General features: G+C 36.5%; 1 protein-coding gene across 4 annotated transcripts in view; it reads right to left on the minus strand.

Annotated features, from left to right (window-relative positions):
• Positions 1-22,801, minus strand: part of BMP2K (BMP2 inducible kinase) — a 125,148-nt gene that overhangs the window by 28,813 nt on the left and 73,534 nt on the right. For all 4 annotated transcript variants that reach the window (XM_004280166.4, XM_033406448.2, XM_049709358.1 and 1 more), the window contains 5 exons: positions 13,653-13,756; positions 12,076-12,155; positions 7,655-7,815; positions 2,201-2,385; positions 696-794 (listed from right to left, as the gene is read on the minus strand). In XM_004280166.4, coding sequence (XP_004280214.1) covers positions 696-794; positions 2,201-2,385; positions 7,655-7,815; positions 12,076-12,155; positions 13,653-13,756 — 629 coding nt within the window. The remainder of the gene's footprint in view (positions 1-695; positions 795-2,200; positions 2,386-7,654; positions 7,816-12,075; positions 12,156-13,652; positions 13,757-22,801) is intronic.

Below are 22,801 nucleotides of genomic sequence, written 5' to 3' on the forward strand. Positions count from 1 at the left end.
TGGTTAAGACTTTGCCTTCCAGGGCAGGGAGAGCGGGTTCGATCCCTGGGGGAACTAAGATCCCACATGCCTGGCGGCCAAAAAACCAAAACAGAAATAAATCTATTTAAGAAGTTGTTTAACTGGACTTACTGTGGTGATCATTTTGTAATATATCCAAATATCGAAATATTACGTTATCTCAGGTAGACAGTTTCAGGTAAACGAATATAATCTTATGTCAATTATACCTCAATTAAAAAAAAAAGGAACTGGAAAGTTAGCGTCACCTGGCAGGATTCAAAAATTCTCCTTTAAATAGTTTAATAAAAAATGATATGGTAGTTTAAAGTCACTTGGTATAGCAGTTGCTGTAAAAACAGGTCAAACTATTCTCTGAAGCAAATGCAACTTTCCTTTGGGTTTCTTTTCTTTTCTTTTCTTCAACAGACATTTGCCAAATGAGAGAGACATATGACAAGAGATCCTGGGTAACCAATCATCTCCTTATACTATCAGATAAGATGTGCCAGATCCACGTTCAGCCCAATGTAAAGCTGCTTGAGAATACATATCTGGCTTTCATAAAAGACATGTTAATAAACTAACGAGTTGATTCTGAATTATTAAATTCTGAATAATACAATTCGTACTGTGAATTCCAACACTGGAATGTATACTCAGAGAGAAATCTCTAGAAATTACATAACGCTTACCATTGTAGGATACTGTGATGCAGAAGGTTGCGGCTGATATACTGAATGCATTAAAAACTGTTGTTGAAGTATCTGTTGCTGTTGCACTGCATGTTGATACTACAATTGGAAAAACAAACTCATCAGTATTACTCATGCCTTTTTTGTGCGAGAACCTTTTTTTTTAGGTATTGATCTTACCATAACAATGACCTGGGTACTCAATAGTCCAAACACTAATGTAAGATACCTATAGTCAGTAAGTGACTATAACTTAAATCAGCTTATTGGAATTGGTTTCAAAATTATCAATGAAACATAACAGATTCAACTAAAACCATCTCCAGCACAGTTTAAGGATGTCTGGAAGAAACCTAAACCTAAACACGTTTACCAGCTAATGAAGACCCCTGAAGTGACTTGTGTCCAGGAACCATTACAGTAAATTCCCAAGATCCTCTGTCTCCCCTTCAATGATATCTTCTGGCCATCCAATGGCACCCCTATTTAACTATCCTCCACTCTGGGTCTATCAGTCAAGACCAGAGGACGGGGTACACCCATGAGAAGTAGCATACATATAAACTGGCTCAAAAATAGTTCAGAAAATGATGGAAGGATGATGATGACAGTCATTAAATTTAAAATAGTTTAGTGCTAACTAGAGATGCGCAGGTTCTGATGAGGCAAAGGACAGACTAGAACTTCAGGTCATATTTTTCTATGTCCCTTCCAACTGTAAATGCCAACCCTACACACACACACACACACACACACACCCAACAAAGGCAAAAAAAGAAAAAATAACAAAAACCCAAGACAATATTACTTCTGAAAGTCTTAATATCACCTTTCCAACAATAACATTATTAGGCTATATATATGAACTCAAAATGTAACCTGAAAAAGATAATATTCATCATAAATTGCAGTACTTATTTGCAATGCCAAATGACTGGGTGAACATCGTTTGCTTCAAAAAGCCACGATACAACCTATTACAACAGGAGTATTCTTGAGTATCTCACAGAATGCAAATAAAATATATATTCTTTTTTTTAAATTTTTTATTTATTTATTTTTGGCTGCGTTGGGTCTTCACTGCTGTGAGAAGGCTTTCTCTAGCTGCGTCGAGTGGGGGCTGCTCTTCGTTGTGGTGCTCAGGCTTCTCACTGCAGTGGCTTCTCTTGTTGTGGAGCGTAAGCTCTAGGCATGCAGGCTTCAGTAGCTGTGGCATGTGGGCTCAGTAGTTATGGCACACGGGCTTAGTTGCTCCCTGGCATGTGAGATCTTCCCGGACCAGGACTCGAACCCGTGTCCCCTGCATTGGCAGGCTGACTTTTAACCACTGCACCACTACAGAAGTCCAAACTACATATTCTTTTAATAATCAGGAAACTGAGCAAAATGTTTACTCCAATCTACAGTTCAAAGTACCCATGATACAAAAGGGAATTCACTGCTATTCAAGAGCGGCATGAATTCCACAACAGTACTTCTGTATCTCAAGTAACGAAAAGAATCACCTGCTGCATATAAGCATCCTGAAGTAGCTGCTGCTGCTGCTGAGGATGACGATGCTGCAGATGAAGCTGCTGCAATCTCCAGTCTCCCTGCTGTAACTGCTGAAGTACTCGATGCTGCTGTGGAGGCTGCTGAGTGGGCCCCTGACCCAGTAAAATCTCAGGGCCATTTCCAGGTCTCAGCGCTCCTATAAGAGGTTTCCGAAAACTTACATTAACATACTCATGACTTCAATAAAATGGCTGCATTTCAAAACACGCATTCCAATAATCATTAACCAAGGCATTCATATCCTCATCTTATAGAAACTTCCATGTGCGTATAGTCTAAAGGGATTATTTACTATAATAAAAGTACCCATGAAAGTTAATTTTGTCAGTTACCACTCGTGAACAAGTCAACATCTCAGAAACACTTAATCTTTCACACTTCATCTCTCCATGAACACACCAACCATGCCAATTTGAAATGCTCCACATTTCTCAACTGTATCATGCACCATCACGAGTCTGCATCTTTGCTGACATGATTCTCTGTCTAAAATGCCACTTTCCACCCACTGCAACTCTTCTTACCTTTAAAGTTTATCTCAAATCTCTCTTCCTTCTTCCTTCCTTTAGTGCTTCCACTCAGTTTATAAAGTTTCTTTTTGCCTTGCACATATTAATTGTTTACATGGTTATTTCCTAACTGAAGGATGGGGTGAAGACTTATTTATTATTTCTTTTAGTGCCCCAAAGAACTTTTTACATAACAGATGTTCAATAAATGCTGCTGTAGTGAATCTACTAACACTGTCTCCTAAACAGGCATTTTTTTTATAAGCTTTATAAATTTTACCATAGGAAAATCCTATGAATAAACTTTTGAAATAACCGAAAAAGGATGAGACAGACAACTTCAAAAAGAGGAAATTCCATATACTATAATTTCTATATTCTCTTCCAACAAGTTACCATAAATTCAAACATGACTCTTTAACCCTAAGGGGAGAAAAGGACGGAGAGTGCAAGAAGAGAGAGAGAAGGATTCTTTTTCATCAATGTTAATGTCTTCAAACCTCCACAGGCCTTAAGAATATACAGTGCAGAAAAGACAGCCTCTTCAACAAGTGGTGCTGGGAAAACTGGACAGCTACATGTAAAAGAATGAAATGAGAACACGCCCTAACACCATGCACAAAAAGAAACTCAGAATGGATCACAGGCCTAAATGGAAGGCCAGACACTATCAAACTCTTAGAGGAAAACATAGGCAGAACACTCTATGACATAAATCACAGCACAATCCTTTCTGACCCATCTCCTAGAGAAATGGAAATAAAAACAAAAAAAAACAAATGGACCTAATGAAACTTAAAAACTTTTGCACAGCAAAGGAAACCATAAACAAGAAGAAAAGACAACCCTCAGAATGGGAGAAAATATTTGCAAATGAAGCAACTGACAAAGGATTAATCTCCAAAATTTACAAGCAGCTCATGCAGCTCAATATCAAAAAAACGAAAAATCCAATCCAAAAACAGGCAGAAGACCTAAATAGACATTTCTCCAAAGAAGATATACAGATTGCCAATAAACACATGAAAGAATGCTCAACATCATTAATCATTAGAGAAATGCAAATCAAAACTACAATATGAGATATCACCTCACACCAGTCAGAATGGCCATCATCAGATCTACAAACAATAAATGCTGGAGAGGGTGTGGAGAAAAGGGAACCTTCATACACTGTTGGTGGGAATGTAAATTGATACAGCCACTGTGGAGAACAGTATGGAGGTTCCTTAAAAAACTAAAAATAGAACTACCATATGACCCAGCAATCCCACTACTGGGCATATACCCTGAAAAAACTATAATTCAAAAAGAGTCATGTACCACAATGTTCACTGCAGCTCTATTTACAATAGCCAGGACATGGAAGCAACCTAAGTGTCCATCGACAGATGAATGGAGAAAGAAGATGTGGCACATCTCTACAATGGAATATTACTCAGCCATAAAAAGACACGAAATTGAGTTATTTGTAGTGAGGTGGATGGACCTAGAGTCTGTCATACAGAGTGAAGTAAGTCAGAAAGAGAAAAAAAAATACCATATGCTAACACATACATATGGAATCTAAAAAAAAAAAAAAATGGTCATGAAGAACCTAGGGGCAAGATGGGAATAAAGACGCAGACCTACTAGAGAATGGACTTGAGGATACGGGGAGGGGGAAGGGTAAGCTGGGACAAAGTGAGAGAGTGGTAGTGTATATACGGACATATATACACTACCAAATGTGAAATAGATGGCTAGTGGGAAGCAGCTGCATAGCACAGGGAGATCAGCTCGGTGCTTTGTGACCACCTAGAGGGGTGGGATAGGGAGGGTGGGAGGGAGGGAGATGCAAGAGGGAGGAGATATGGGGATATATGTATATGTATAACTGATTCACTTTGTTATAAAGCAGAAACTAACATACCATTGTAAAGCAATTATACTCCAATAAAAATGTTAAAAAAAAAAAAAACACTCCACAGGCCTTAAATTCAACACCTCTACGAAAATCGTTTTATAACTATTTCTAATTCTTCCAATTACAAAAAAATGGCATGTTCATTTTAATTATTCTTGAAAATGTTTATAAAAGTACAGGAAGAAAATTAAAACCATAATTCCGCCACACAGACATAACCACGATTAGCCTTTTAAGTGTATTTATTTCCAGTTGGAAGAGTATTAAAAAGTTCAGCTCCTGAGCTATACATTCATCTTTTAAGGCCCTGATGTCTAACTGGAGAACACTTTCAGCTGCAGGTGAAGCGCAATCACAAGCCAATGAGCATCATGCAATAACTCATGGAACTCACCTCTCACCTCACAAACTGTGACTTCTCTTTAGTGTTATCAAGCTGAATAGAGCTCCTTGTTTCTCAAGCCAAGCCCACAGAGCACCGGAGAACTCCCAAAAAACAACACTACAATCCTACATGAAAACCATGCTTCCGAGTACATCATTAAATCCTCATACTATTATTCCCCATTTTGCAAATGATGAAATGAAGGCTCAGAGAAGTTCAGTAAGTTCCTGAGTTAAAGACAAATGATAAACTGGAAGAAAATATTTACAATATATTTGGCAAAGAATATTCAGAATACATAAAGATAAAATCTTCAGAGCAATAAAAAGTAAATAAAAAACAAACAATCTCATGGAAAATTGCAAAAGACAATTCACAGAAGAAAACAAATGGTCAGTAAACGTGAAACAGTACCGTTAATCAGGAATATTAAAATAAAATCAAAAATGTTTCACCTGTCAATAGGGAAACATTTTTAAAAAACCAATACTATCAAGTGTTGGTAAAGACAAGGTGAAAGGACACTCACACCTCGTTGGTGCTGTAGCATAAATTTCTGAAGTCTTCTTTGGATGGTAATTTGGCAGTATCTGAATAATTTTAAATGAGTGTACTTTAATAGCTTCCTCAGAAGAATGCTGACATGGAAATCAAGTGTTCATTATATAGATGTTTACCACAACGCTATTAATAATAGCAAATATTGGAAATAACCAAAAAAGTTTTATAAACTATCGTACATTCATATGATGGAATATCACATACCTATTAAAAACTACATGGTAGATCTATATGCACTGATATGCAAAGCTCTCCAAAGTATATTAGGTTTAAAAAAAAATCAAGTTGTAGAGAACTATGTATAGTACGAATCCATTTGTGTTTAACCCAACGTGAATTATTTATATCTGTGTATATGCATGCAAGAACATAAAAAAGGACTAGGAGGGTGTATACCTAACTGCTGCTAGTTTACTCTGGAAAGAAAAAGAATGGGGACTTCTACATTGTTCTGAATGCTATTGTATTGTATGAATATATTTTAAAATTTTATTCATGTGTTACTTTTTTTTTTAACATCTTTATTGGAGTATAATTGCTTTACAATGGTATGTTAGTTCCTGCTTTATAACAAAGTGAATCAGCTCTACATATACATGTATCCCCATATCTCCTTCCTCTTGCGTCTCCCTCCCTCCCACCCTCCCTATCCCACCCCTCTAGGTGGTCACAAAGCACTGAGCTGATCTCCCTGTGCTATGCGGCTGCTTCCCACTAGCTATCTATTTTACGTTTGGTAGTGTATATATGTCCATGCCACTCTCTCACTTTGTCACAGCTTACCCTTCGCCCTCCCCATACCCTCAAGTCCATTCTCTAGTAGGTCTGTGTCTTTATTCCTGTCTTACCCCTAGGTTCTTCATGACTTTTTTTTTTTTAGATTCCGTACTTTTTATATAAGATTTAATGAGAAAAGCAATGTTAAGAGATGTACAGGGCTTCCCTGGTGGCGCAGTGGTTGAGAGTCCGCCTGCCGATGCAGGGGACGCGGGTTCGTGCCCCGGTCCGGGAAGATCCCACATGCCGCAGAGCGGCTGGGCCCGTGAGCCATGGCCGCTGAGCCTGCGCGTCCGGAGCCTGTGCTCCGCAACGGGAGAGGCCACAACAGTGAGAGGCCCGTGTACCGCAAAAAATAAAATAAAACCGAATAGCATCTCCAACCCAAACACTGAATGCTTACCATGAAACAGAATTTTCCTAGATACCATACACCTTGTTATTTACTCTTTATAATAGGCAGAATGGCTGTTTTCCCATTTTACAGAAGAGAACAGTGAGTCTAAGAAATGGTAAAATGGGAACTGGACATAAAAGACTTCAAATTCCCCTTTTGTTCCCTTTTCCCTTTCCCTATTCCTCCATCGGGTATGCCTGATCACCACAGGCTTATGTTACATCAGATAACATAAATGTCTTCCTTGAGCATATACTTTACCTAATAGTAGTAACAGTAGTTAATAGTGAACATTTCTTAAGGACATATTATGTGGCAGGCATTATAGTATGCAGTCATTTAGTCTTCACAACAGTCCCATAAGATAGGTACTAGTATTTTCATAACACATATTACTAAAAAATAGGAGAAATAGGACTCAAATCCAGGTTCTTAAGACTCAACATGTAGGCTTTTAACCATTAGAGTATCCTAATTTAAAACATACTAGTTGAAAACACTTTAACATTAAAGCTTTGTAAGCCTAGAGTTTCAAATTCCTCCTTTCCAGTACAATATAGAATTTTCTATACTCTTGAACTTTAGTATCAACCTCGAACCCTACTAGTCGATGACTCTAGAGATAAGCAGGTTGTGAGCTTTTCATACCATACTTTTATACTACCCGTACCTTACTTTTGCTGACAACATTAGGAAAACAATTAGGTGGGTTTATTAGACATTAGTAGCTTTATGTTTCTTAAAGCACTATGTGACATATCTGCTTCACAACAGTAAGTCTGCCAATAATTTACATTTCTAGGAAATCGAGCCATAAAAGGTTTATGTAAATTAACTAAAAAGGGGACGAGGTTGGCAGAGCTGTATCACCTTTTGGTCTGTGGTTACTGAATTCACCAGGAGCTGGGACTTTAACAGGTATTGCTGAACTTTGAATGGTCAGCACACTAGGAGTGGCAGTAGTAGAATTCGCCTTTGGTCTCTGTCTTGGTGCAATTGAGGTTTCTGTTGGTCCAATGGTATCTGTTATTCTACAACAGAAGAACACATGTCATTCCAAATACTGGGATCATTTCTAACTTACTATTTGTTCTATAAAGGATCTATTTCAACAGATGCATATTTATTATTACTGATGGTCATGTTCGTCCTCTTGGCTTCTTCCTAAGTCTCATTTTCAAGTACTAAATGTTTAATGAAGATAAGGAAGTAAATAAAATAAACCTAACCAATTTCCTCAAGCCAGATTGCTACCACTTATAGTCTGCCACCGGAGCTGGCAAAAAAAGAGTATAGAATTGCTCTTAAGGAGATAAAATAAAGGAAGCAAACAGAAGTCTTCTCAATAAGGTTTTGGACAAAACAGAGCCAACTCTCTAAACCAGTCAGAGAAACAAAAATAAGAAACAACAAACAACAGGCTCCTTTAGCTTGGACTCTTGGCTTAAGAAAAAAAAAAAGAATAGGGCCTAAGGCATGCAAAACATAAGAAGCCAAAACTTTTAACTGGTGGAGCTATCAGCTCACATTCAGCATCTTAAATCTTTAACTTTGCTTTACTTAAAACACTGAATGGAAATTATATAAAGGTTTTCCCACTAGGACTTAGTTTAGGCCACAAATGTGAGTGGTCAAGTGGAAAGCAGTTTCGAAAGCAAGAGACACTAAATATAATTCAAGAAGACACAGACATTTGCTTTTCTCTTTCAAAAATAGCCAGGAAAAATCTTTAACTTACGTATTTATCAACTCTGCTTTCTATAAATTCAGAACAAAAAACTCGAATACTTCTTAATAGGGTCTATGCTCACTTTTCAAAAGGATTGCAATAAAATCTCTTTATCAAGTTCCCTTAGCACATTTTCAAAATGATCTGACGCTTAAAAGTTTTGCATACTTATGATTTATCAAGTACACATCTGCGGCATTTAGAGGAAGTCCAGTCTATCATAACTGCACAGGACTCTACAGTTCTTTCCTCTATCTGGAGATACCACAAGAGGGAGCCCTCTCAACAACTATCTTTCTCAGAAAGAAAGGATGTGAAATTGAATCAAAAGATTTTGGAAAATCATAGAAATGCACTGTATGTGTGCTGTTTTCTAAAAATAACATTTATGTTTTACACGGGATGGGGATGGTACAAGTCATACGAAAATAGAACTAAAAGGCTATAAAAAGATCATGTATACATGTAACCAATTATATCTCATTTAATCTAATTATTTATTGAGTTCAAATTATGGATATGGCACTAAAACCAATGCTGTACTCCCTAAACTTAAGTAATTTGGGGGAAATATTGTATACAATCTTTCTATTTGCCTACCCATTCTTCATTAAGTGGGTAGTATATAGGCCAGACCTCACCCTGCCTTGTTCCTGTTCTAAATAGCTCCATAAAGGATTCACAACACACGAGCAGGGCAAACCTCTAAAAAGCATATTAAAAGTTCTGCAGACTTTGTTTAGTCTAGTGTTTCCTAACTTATTTCACTAATGTACCAATATCTATTATACAATTACTGATATCCAGCTAATAGGGCTCAGTCTTCAAAGAATTTACAGCCTACCTAGGAAAATATGGCACATGTTCATGAAAATATAATAAAATATAAGACAGAAAAAGTAACCAGCGCTAAGCTAACACTGTCAAGAGTTTCATGGAGGAGTAATTTTACCTTTAACCTAACTTGGCTAGAGAAGGCGCAGGTGAGAACTGGAGGTTAAACATAAATGTGATTTCGTCAGACAGTAAAAGAAAGTAAGCGGTCTATGAAGAAATGGGAGGAGAATGCCTGGACAGATTCAGCAAAGTGAAAATACAAACTTAACTAAAATGAAAGAACGAGTAATTACTGACATCAACACTGCTACTGCAGCTTCCTTTGCACTATTGTAGCAGACAAAGAGCTGGTTTTTTGCTTCCTTTCTTTTCTTTTCTGCTGACTAGCCTGAACAATCTTCCTAAAATACACTCTCTTCTCTTAAAATCCCTCAGTGTTTCCATCTGCCAGGGCAGTGATTCTCAACCCTTCCATCTTTAAGATATAAATCATATAAGTTTCACATGTGTAACAGTCCCAAGAGCAGATGCAAATTTTGGGGAGGTGGATGGGGGGTTTTAAGAAGTGAAACAAAAAGTGCCACTGACTGAAGGCAGGGCAGGCAGATAATATCCATAAAAGCTTTAAAACATGTAAATAATGATACTGGCTATTTAAAGATTCCCCCTCCTCCCCTCTCTGGAAATATGCCTTTTACATGGAAAAAAAAAAATGATTTACAACTTTTTAACATTTAGAATTTTTCAACTTCTTTACTGATACTATCAATAAAAAATAAACTTATATTATTGACCAATAAGCACCAATGAACCCTATTTTTTTAATATACATAATGTATAGATTTAACATACTATGACTAGCACTGTGAATTTTAGTTAACTATTTCATTAACTATTTCATTTCCTTATAATTGTATAGCTGTAACGTGTCATGGTGAAAAGATATGCAAAGCATTACTGTTCAGCTGACTCATGCTTTTTAAAAAATTTGTATCTACTTTCTTAAAGATTTAATCATTAACAAAATAATTATTTTAAAATATAAGTAACAATAAAATTCAACTGACAAGTCCTACAATAATTCATAATGACCACTCAACTATAACAGCAGTTGCTAACTACAGCTATGTCATGGGTAAGACAGTCAGTCATGCTGGATTCCTGCAAGTTAGACATCACATTACTCCTTCGTCTCTTACTCAAAAGAGTATTTTAAATTTAAGTGAATGAAGATAATGTTTTTAGAGTGATGCCATATTTTTTTAAAAAAACTAAGTCATTCTCAAGTGATATTTCAATAATTTACAAATAACAGATTATTTATAACGCACCTGACAACCAAGTTCCAAATAGTAGAACTGACTGCAAAGTTGAAAACTCACCGGTCTAAAGGCCAAAATCCAAATTTCTCAGCATGACATATAAAGTTGCTCATGACTGATATTTACCTACCCCCTCCTCATCTTCATTTCCCACCACTCCTGTACATGTGCCCTTATTATGCCCCAGCCTTGTAGTTTCACAAAGGCTGTCCTCATCGGCAATGTTTGCCTGCTATGGTTTCACTGCCCATCATTCCAAGTGACTAGACTATTCATCCTTCAAGAAAAGAGTCCAGCAACTCCCACCGGATTCTTCCTGTGCTCCTGTCTTCTTTCCCTTCCTCCACCCTCAGAGCTGCCTGATATCTATCAAGGTGTGACTGTTCACCCGTCTATCTTCATTTGGATCAGAGCTCCTCGGAAATAAACACTGCTGCTTTTTCTTTGTGGTCTCAGTATCTGTATCTTGAATGTAACAAGTGCGTGACAAATATTTTTTATGTATTTTATGTCAAATAAAATACTTTGCATAAGTAAAATACAATACAAAAAACTGTGGCCAAGAAATCTCCCCAAATGTAATATTACACCTGTCTGATAATGTAAAATACAGTCCTGCTTATTAACTTTTAAACTCAAAAAAGAAAGCACGAGAAAAATTAAAAAAATCAGTCATTAATTCCATCATTAGTCAGATTTAGGTCTTAACCTATGTAATTCGTATCAAACATTAATGTAGTAAAGAACTATAAAAATTATTTAAGGGCTTCCCTGGTGGCGCAGTGGTTGAGAGTCCGCCTGCCGATGCAGGGGACACGGGTTCGTGCCCCGGTCCAGGAAGATCCCACATGCCGCGGAGCGGCTGGGTGGGCCCGTGAGCCATAGCCGCTGGGCCTGCGCGTCCGGAGCCTGTGCTCCGCAACGGGAGAGGCCACAGCAGTGAGAGGCCCGCGTACCGCAAAAAAAAAAAAAAAAATTATTTAAAACATTATATTTCTTTATCAGTCTTAAAAGTATTACCATTATAACCACTCATTATAAAATATACATAGCTATTTTTTCTTTCAGTAAATTAAACAAAATCATACTAGCTATTAAGTAAAACATAAAATCTCATAAATTAGTTGCCATGTGACGAAATGACAACTTCCCCCTGTAAAAGGACCCAGTGTAACATCAGCAGTTACACAATCACTTCGTGATTGCTGAGAGGTAGCAGTTCAAGTGCAACTGCTGTCAAACCCTGTTATATAAGAAAGCTTATTCTGTACTTGCAATAAGGAATACGACACTTTTTGTGGGTGAAGATGATATTTAATGAATGACACTTGCTAGGATTAAAAACAAGAACTGTCCTCTTTTTTCTTAAATGCCTTTTCAAATTACAGCATAGTTTTGCCTACCTGGCTTTTATTTGGCTTTTCCTAGAAGCTGCTTCACTAGCAGTCATCGGTTCAGGAAGAGCTGAAGGAATAGGAGAATTCTTGGAAGAAAAAATAAAACTTTTCATTTTAGTTTTTATTTCAATTGCAGAAAGCTTTACTTAAACACTACAGATACACTCTTAAATTTTAAAAGTATTGTCTGTGAGACAATCTCTTCACCTCAGATATCTATAAATTGTTCACATATATTTGCAAATATCAGTGCATGTTATACAAATGTCATTTTCATATTTGTGTTCCACAAAATTGTTCACATATATTTGCAAATATCAGTGCATGTTAAACAAATGTCACTTTCATATTTGTGTTCCACAGAAACCCTTGGAAAATAAACAGAACAACATCATTATATCCACTTTACAAATGGGTAAATCTTGGGTATAAAGGATTATATTACACTTGTAAATCAATGACTATTTCACACTCTTTGGAAGAAGAAGCAAAACACCAAGCACATGAATACCGTGTTGTTTTACATACTGCAGGTAATTTTCATGACACTGCTTGTCAAGTCTAGAAAACAAGAGGAGAGGCTTCACTCATTTGTTTATCCTCTATAATGTTTGGCTTATAGTAAGTACTCAATAAATGTTTGCTGAGTGAAAAGCTAAAAATCCAGGCAAATGTCAAATAAAGCTACTTTCATTACAAGAATGTTAGTAATGACTTTCAGCTTCAACCAAGAATATATTATATTGACATAGTAAGAACTTCAAAAAACAAAAAGGAAAAGGTACCAAATTCCTTCTTTTTTCTCAGTGGGGTGGATTAAGTTATACACAAAGGAAACCTATAAAACAAGTCAGGCCAGAATGATCTTCACAATGTTGAGAACAGCTTAAAAATCACTGATGATTCTAGACTTTTATTAAAATTAGCAGACTCGCCATATACCGTTAATCTGATGTAGTTAAGTATGCAGACACCAGATACAATTCAAAGCCTTTGCATGGTAATAGCTATTACCAACTCAGCTTCCCTGCACTAGACACTGGGTTTTACATTTATTATTTCTAATCCTCATAATTACTATCCCTGTTTTACAGAAAAAGTAACAAACTATTAAGTAACTCCCCAAAATATACAAAATCAGTCACTGATAAAGACAGAATTGAACCCAGTTCTCTGCATTTACAATGCCTATGCTCTTTATGCCAAAGGTAACCAAACTTTAGGGTGCTTAGTGTCTCAGTAATTTTTCATGACACCCGGCCCCACCCTGCTCCCCAAAAATCTAACAGTCCTGTTTTTTCAACAGTTAGGCCCAAACAACTTAATAATAGTAGTTTGTGCTGTATCAGACAGAGGTCACTGTGTTTCCCTCAAATATGCAAAACATCCTGCAGTGCCCTCAATCCACTGTAGCTCCCCAGAGCACCACAGTACATAGTTTGGCAACTGTAGCTTTGTATCAAAAATACTAATCACAAACATACCATGAGACCACTTGTCTTGAAACAAGTAACTCTGAAAGTATATATATCCGTACAGATAAAATGGATTTTAAATTCATATTTACTTGCAAAACTACTTACATTGATGTTGGAGACTGGACAATCCTTTTTGGCAAATTTAAATGCAAAATATGACACTTGAAATATATCGGGTCTACGTTCTGGATCTGGTTCAAGCATGAACCCTGCAAGAATAGATCAAAATGTTAAGACGTTTCATTGAAAACGGAAGCAATTAGGGGTACATTAAAAGGATAAAATAAATATATATATATTTCCATTCTAAGAGCAGTGATGATTCCACCAAACTTTGTTAACGTATATAGAAAACATTAGAATTGCTATTTTATACAATATCCCAAACTAAAGACAAACCAGTCCTAGAACAGTTCTGTACTGAAAGTATGAACGACAAATATGAGTATTTTTCTGGGACCCTAACGCAAAAGAAAAAGTAAGTTTAGTGAACACTGGGGAATTATCCAAAAAAGTTCCAGGGCTGTAGTAGGGGTCCTTATTTTCACTATTATCTAAAATACCTCTACTAATTTTTAAATGCTGCTAAATCATTTAAGAGAAGACTGAATTTGTATGCATTATAGTCTGTTTAACAAAGTAGTAGAGGGTTGGCACTATAATTTTCCTAAAACATGCTTTCTTCCCACGCTGATGATAGCAATATTCATCATAGTTCTGTATTGCAACATGCTATCCACATCATGTTCAGAAGTACAAGCATAATTTCGTGGTTCTATTATGAACAGATTTCACACCAACCCTACAGCATTGCTTGGAAGGCCTGACCTTTTTTCTAACCAAAATGACCACTACCACTTGTCAATTTCTTGAACTACTTGTTAATTTACAATTTCACAAGAAGGCTGACATTTATACTCAATTACATATGTAAAAAATCCATATTTTGTTAAAGCAGTCTTCATATTCTAACGCTGCTTCATTGATTAACTCTAAGTTCTCATCTTATTCAAATAATTTTTAAACCTATCTGCAATGTAAAATTTACAGCGTTAATTAGATAATATTCTAAAATGTACTAACAAAATTATGTACAGAGATATCAAGGTATATAAACAGCTAAATTAAAATTATAAATCAAAATGAATTAAATCTACCTTTCAAACTTAAGTAATATTTGAACAAACAATGTGTAATACATCTCCAACAGCATGATAAATTTATTTGCTAAAAACACGGTTGTTTGGCAAGTGACACTAAGCACATACAAAAATTTATTTGGGAGATTCTGGACTCGGTTTTATTATATTCTGCATATCACTTGATTTTATTTATTTAAAAAGGCTAACAGATATCACTTACAAAATTGATATTTTACTATTGTATCACCATTGTTAGAAATAACTCAGAACATTTAAGTCTAATATTTATTAATGCATATTCAACTTCATTCAAATCCAGAAAAGATCTGAAAAATCTACAAGGTTTATTTCATCCTCCAAAGTTATATTTTATCTTGATACCAACAGATATTACATGTTTTAAAAGTAACAACAGTACATGATATGGGGATAAATTTAAACAGACTTTTACCAATGTGGGTAGAACTGATAACATCTTATAAGCAAACAAAAGGACCTCTAACTCCCCTGGCTCATGTTTCCATGTGGGAATACATCTTCTGGAGGCACTTCCGCTTGCCGAACTGTACTGATACCATTTATGTGACATAAAATCAGCCTAAAAGGTCATGACTAGCATTTGTTTTAGTAAAGTAGAATAGAAAACATTAGAGTGCATTACTGTAAGTATAAGCAATGTTTCAAGAAACTTGTTTTATGTGTATGTATATGTAAAATGTATTTTTTACCATGGATCACCGTCAAGCGGTTTGAAAACCACTGTGCTAGTGACCTCTCTCTATTAGTATAATACAGTCCTCGCCAAGGGAAAGACAGTGATTTGTCTAATTTAGACTAGAAGAAAAGAAATAGGCACCTACACGTGTCCATCTCTGTTGCTCTTTCTTTCAACAGTTTATTCTCAGGACATGTATGTTCTCTACAGAACCATGTTTTGCCAAGTGGCCTACTTCTGTGGAAGCAGTCCATGGTTTTCCAACATTGTCTATGACTCTGTGAGAGTATATTTGGGGGTTGTATATGCATTAATAGGCCCATTTGGCTTCAGAGTCCCTTCTGCAATCTGCTTTGTCATTTTATCTAATGAGATCCTGTGCCCCATCTCTAATTTGGTTCTAAATTCAAAGTATAAAGAGGCTGAAACCCACAGTAGACCATGGTTACATTTTTATCTCTGAATATTTTTATATTGAAGGTTATCAGCCATTTAAAAAAAAAGAAAAAAATCTCAATAAGGCACTGTTAAAGCACTTAATAATGTAACTTTTCAAACTCTCCAAAAGAATGGATTGCAAAATGTACTCCTAGATTACTGAATGATGTAATCTGGAGTGTAGAGGTATCAGTTCTAATCCAGCTAAACACTGGAGCATATCTACCAAAAATGACAATTTCAATTTCTAAGTAGTTGATCCAAAGCCATTTTCTCTCACAATAATTAAACCTCAAGTCTAGTGTTTTATTAACTCCTACTTCATGACAATAAAACCATTTCATCTATAGAAATATGCTCCTGAGGAGAAGGAGTGGATTAAGGAATACATGTGTCTAATTCATCCAAAAGTGAATCAAGTAATTAAGTTTTGTTTTTGTTTTTGTTTTTTTGCGGTACGCGGGCCTCTCACTGTTGTGGCCTCTCCCGTTGCGGAGCACAGGCTCCAGACGCGCAGGCTCAGCGGCCATGGCTCACGGGCCCAGCCGCTCCGCGGCATGCGGGATCTTCCCGGACCGGGGCACGAACCCGTGTCCCCTGCATCGGCAGGCGGACTCTCAACCACTGCGCCACCAGGGAAGCCCCCTAGTAATTAAGTTTTTTTAAAAAGACAGAGAAGCTAGAATACACCCTTGTTTACCCAACTTAATATGATCATGTGAGTCAGCACAAGACCATTCCCATTAACCTTGATTCTACTGTAAATATAAAATCGACCTTTAAAAAGTAAGCCATGATAGAAATGTAAGGATATTTCTCTGCTCCTCTTACTTGTGTGACTCTTTCTATTGACACAAATATCACTAACTCAACCTAAGAACACAAAACAGTCTCAGCATTGAAGGTACTATATGACTAAACCACCACAGTATTTCCAACTGATGTATCAGACTATCTGATAAAAATCACTTGCCCAAGGCAACTGAATTAATTATGCTTATTCTAATTTTGCAAAGGAAAGTACACCATCCATGCATATTCTAGCAAAAAGAGCAGCTAAAGGAGCAGTGGCTGCTGCAGCACAGCAGTGGCCAAGTTAACCCTACGGTTACATCGAGGACGCACACCAAAAATTAAATGAAGTAGTTTCCATTCAAGTTACCTAAAATGATGGATCCATACCGGGTCCTAAGTAAAAGTTAAACCAGCATCTCTAATCTAACAGCTCAACAAATTTAACAGGAAAATACTTTGGACAGAGGTCTCAAAAGAATGTTCCTGCTTAAAATTTGTTAATATTTTTTCCTTCCACAAAGACACTTTTTCTCTCCCACAGACTTCCAGCTATTACACTTATAGTAATTTACCTGAAAAGAGAAATACCCACTCTAATTTTGCAATCATAAATACTTCAAGCATTAACTTGTTATTTTTGTCTGTTGACCTATGGAAAGTATTATAGAAACTTACATGTTAGGCAAAGATGTTCTACAAACCTTATTCTATGGACTGTTGAAATGAAACCAAATTTAGCAGCTAATTAAATAAATGTGTTCAATCATAATGTAAAGACTAATGGCACTATAAATATGCCAGGATAGTATATTTGGGATAGCCCTGGTAGCTGTTCCTAAAAGTTATTGATCACAGCCCTCTCTTTACATCTCCCCAAATGGTAACCCAGAGCCAATGACTGAAAACCTTCAAGGAAACCCTATCTTAATCTCTGATTTCTTTTCAAAGGTACATTAAAATGTCTGAGATTTTTTTCAACAAAAAAATATATAGGAAGACAGTGGGTGAAGAGCATAAATGAAGCAAGATTGGCCATGAGTTGATAATCACTGAAGCTGGGTGGCAGGTACATGATAAACCACTGCACTGTTCTGCCTATATTTATATGTATTTTTTAACTTCCATAATAAATTTTAAGTGTATCTAAATAAGCAAGTTCCTGGTTTCCCACAGAAAACAGGTATTAAAATAAATGTATTTATTATCAAAACAACAAGAAATAACAAGTGTTGGTAGAATGTGGAAAAAAGGGAACCCTTGTGCAATGCTGGTGGGAATGTAAATTGGTACAGCTACTGTGGTAAACAGTACAGAGGTCTTTCAAAAAGTTGAAAATAGAGTACCATATAATCCATCAATTCTCCTTCTGAGTATGTATCTGAAGGAAACAAAAACACTAACTCAAAAAGATATCTGCTCCCCCGTGTTCACTGCAGCATTATTTACAAAAGCCAAGATATGGAAGCAACCTAAGTATCCATCAATGGATGAATGGATAAAGAAAATGAGAGGCATACACACACACACACACACACACACACACACACACACACACACACACACACACACACACACACACACACACACACACACACACCATGGAATATTACTCAGTCACTAAAAAAAGAGAAGGAAATCTTGCCATCTGCAACAACATGAATGAACGTGAGGGCATTATGCTAAGTGAAATTGGTCAGACAGACAACAAATACCATATGATCTCACTTAAAAAAAAAAAAAGACAGATACAGAGAACAGACTGGTTCATTATATATTATATATCACTATTTCATGCACAAAGTTAAGAGTTAAGAAAATTAATCTTAGTAGTTACATTTAACAGTATATTCTGGAATATATGATAAATTATGGTAAACGTTTGATATCCAACCTTAACCTGAAAAACCAAGTTTGGCTTCAAAGCATCCAAAGAAATCTCTGCAGGGAAAGTACATCCTACTTAGTATCTGACAGCAGATGCCCTGACCCTCACCCAGAAAATCAAAAATTAGGTTAGCTCAGGAAGAATTATAATGACGTCAATAGTAGTGGTAGTGGGAGCTATAGTAGTAATAATGATAGTAGTATTAAAGGCCATCTCTTTCTGAGTACTCACACATACTAAGAAGCACTTCTCATAATTCATTTAATTTTCACAATAACCTTAAGAGGTAGGTCATTTAATATGCTCATTTTAGAAATCAAACTGAAATAAATGGAGCTGCCCCGTATCCTGTACCAAATAGGTGACAGAGCAGATGCAAGCCTAGGCCATTTGGCTCCGGAGGCCAAATTGCTCTTAATCTCCACAATGTACTTCCTTAACTACCATAACAGAAGCTAAAAGAAAGGTGAAGCAACCAGCCTTCTGTTCACTCATCAAAACTATTCAGTAATCCCGTTAGTTATGCTTCTCATTCTCCTCTAAATATTCTCTAAGTTCTTTTCAACTCTTAGATCCAAAAATGCAAAGTGATTCTCTCCTCATTGCCCCCTGCAATCCATCTCCATTACTTGTCTACTGGAAAAGTTAACAGAAGCTAAGAAGGAAAATTCTAAATAATTGCTACTTTTAAGAAGTAAAGTCTGCAGAAAGTTAATAAACTGAGCTTTGTGGACAGTAGTTAATATAATTAACAATTATTATCATTAATATATTAAATATTATTATATAAATAATAATAACTACCCTTGACCAAACTGGTGATAATCAAAAGTATATTCAAATACTTATATAACCACAAACCATACAGTTTTAACAAAGATTAAGCATGGCTATTTCATTTTCAAAAATCTTGAATCATATAAAATAGATGTAAACAGCATTAGTAAATCTATTCATACTAAGAAGATATATTTTTTAAATGTTTTATCTTATAAATAAATGTGGGGCAACTACATTGTATGAATAGACAGTTGGCAATAAAAAGCTTCACTTTCAAAAACTATGAGCACAGCTAGGTAGTTTCTTGTTTCTGAAGGTAGAATTTACTTGAAAGCAATGTAAATCACCAATTAGTTTATTATAAAAGCAGACAGAGGAACCTAAATAGGATAGTGAGAAACAGGCATGGTCACATGCGAAAAACGTAAAAAATAAAATTGCAGGGCTTCCCTGGTGGCGCAGTGGTTGGGAGTCCGCCTGCCGATGCAGGGGACACGGGTTCGTGCCCCGGTCCGGGAGGATCCCACATGCCGGGGAGTGGCTGTGCTCCGCAGCAGGAGAGGCCACAACAGTGAGAGGCCCATATACCGCAAAATAAATAAATAAATAAATAAAATAAAATAAAATTGCAAAGAATCTAAATGTTTTCTAAAAACCACTGCATTATAGATAAGTATGTTCGGGTTTTAAAAAATCTCTACTTTGTTATTAAGCTTTTACTACTCAAGACAATATTTAAAAAGTAAAGTCCACAAAAGCCCTTTGACGGGAGATAAAATACCAACATTTACTTGAGTGCTTTTATTTTATTCAACCTTGTTTTTTTATTTCTGCCTAGCTCTGAGAAATCAGTTCAAAGAAATTAATACATGGCCAAATTTATACGAACATTGATAAAAACTAAAATCTGTACATTTATTGAAAAATAAAGCAAGCATATGATGCCCAGTAAAGCATCAATGAACTAGAGTCCAATTAGATCCTAAAATTATCTGCAGTGTTTAGCTTTTCTACCTTCCTACTATACACAAACACACATACCCATACACACATACATAGAGAAGGAAAACAAACAAACCTAACACAAGAAAATAAGATCTCAAATAGAAAGAAGCCTCACATGTGAAACAGAATCCCATCCCATCCCTACAGGCTGTAGGAGCTGTAGCTGGTATGTGATTTATCAGTCTACTCAAATGAGAACCTAATCCTAGGTTGCAGAGTTAGTGTACTGGAGCCTGTGTCTGAAGTTTAAGCAGGACTTGTAAACCTGAGATATAAACTGGCTGTGGCAAGAGGGAAGATTGGAAACGACTGGATCTCTTAGAATCTACACTGTTGCATTCTGAATGAAATGTTGAAAATCTCTCATTTATAGCTGTGCAAATAAACCAGAAATTTCTTGTAACTATCAAAAAAAAAAATAAGATTTCATCACTATAAGCAAATTAAATCATGAATCAGGGTATATACTGTCCAGCCTCTCATACAGTTTTGTCCAATGAGAATACTGAGTTGCGAAGACACTGCAAGATCCTCAATAAAATCCTCAGTCCAGTTGTGATTAAAGCATTATACTTAACAACAAAACAGTGCCACAGATACAATGATTTACAACAAGGGCTTCAACAAAAGGTTAAACTTCAATTAGCCAGAACACTCAACTGCCAAAGTAAATTCCTCAATCTATTTTTTGAGCATTCCAATTAATGAGTTTTTTCCATACTTTTGATGCTCTAATTTTTGGACAATGAAGGAAGAAAGCAACTGGATAAGACAGAGCAGCTTATGGGTATGAAGTTTATTCAAATATACTCTAAAGTATGTTTGCGCTCTAAAAAAAATTCACATTCTGCAAAATGGCAGGCTAAAAATAACAGGGCTAATGAGGAAAAGAGAGCTGGGACAAACCACTGAAAAAAAAAAACTATACAGCTCTGTCACCAGAACACTGACAAAAACATTAACTGGTATCTGGGAAGGTAACTTGGGCTGACCAGGCAGGTAGCTTAATTTGGCTGAAGGCTGCCACGAGGACATAAAAACACATCAAAATAAGACTAGGAGGTTCTCAACCAATAAGATAAAAGTGCAGTTCCGAGCCAGCGAGTGTGCTAGTCAGGAGGCCATCCATTGGTAGAGAGTCACACAAAAGCTGAGAGGTAGACCTCTCTGGGAAGAAAACCTCAGGTACAAGCATTCTTATTAATGTTCTCCAGTTGTAGTGGAAAGTCTACAAGCTGGCAGTGCAGCAGCCAAGCTCAGGGCGACTTCCTTCCCCTACAAGTTATAACGCCAGCTCCCCCACCGCTGCCCTGCCTCCCCTCGCCTGGGAACAGCATTCCACGTGAAGCAATGTAATTTTTGTGTTCAACTGACATAATTCTCTGATTTCCAACATGTATGAGCAAATCCACATTAAAGAAACAAAAAGATCATGCTTTAAATAAGTTTGCAAAGTAAAGCTAGATATCCTTTTAGGCTCCGTTTTCTTTTCTTTCTTTTTTTTTTTTTTTTTTATCTTTCTCAGGATAACATTGTGTGATAGTTCAGGGCTGTGATTTTAATCCATAGTGTAACTATACAGTTAGTCATTTTGGAATACAGTATGTTCCTATCAGCAAACAAACATGCTATAAAATCTCCCATCTAAACAAACAAACTCCTTTGGCACCACATCCTCCTATAGGAAAGAGTCGTGCATACTTAATGACTCGACTCTGAAATTTATATTCTCTTTTGAACTCATTCCACTTAGACTTTGGTCCCCAGCACTTCACTGAAACAGTTCTTGTTAAGAGTCACTGATGACTTCTCTGTTGTTGATCCAGTGGTCAGCTTTCAGTCCTCGTTTTACTCGACCTATTGTTAGTATTTGAAGCAGTTGTTCTTAAAGCCTGGTTTCACTTAGTTTTGGGGATACCACTCTCTTTAGGTTTTCTTCCTCTCTTTCTGCTACTTCTGAGTGTCCTTTGTTGGTTCCTCCAAATATTGGAGTAACTCAGGGTTTGTATTATAAACTTCTTTTGTTTATATACGTGCACTTAAGGTGACCTCTTCCTGTCTCATGGTTTTAAATACTATCTAACTTAAGACCTAAATTTATATCAACCACAACTTCTTTCCTGAACTCCAGAGTCATATAACTGATAGCCTGTTTAATATCTCCACTTTAGTATATAACGGTCACCTTGAGCTTAAGATGTCCAAAACTAAACTGATTTTCCTTCCAAAACTGGCTCGTCCCACATGTATTTCCCAATCACGGTAAAGGCACCTCCATTCTTCTCCTCACTCAGGTCATAAAACCTTGGAGTCATCCTTGCCTCTCTTCCTCTTTCACCCTCCCATCCAATCCACTAGCAAATCATGATGACTATATCTTGTAAATATAATCAGAATTAGACGACATCTTGCCCCCATCGCTGCTACTATCCTGGTGCAAGACAAATTCATCTCACTCTTGTTTTCTTGGAGTAACTTCTGAACGTCTCGCTGA

The sequence above is a fragment of the Orcinus orca genome, chromosome 4 (assembly GCF_937001465.1).
Source record: "Orcinus orca chromosome 4, mOrcOrc1.1, whole genome shotgun sequence".
Taxonomy (NCBI): Eukaryota; Metazoa; Chordata; class Mammalia; order Artiodactyla; family Delphinidae; genus Orcinus; species Orcinus orca.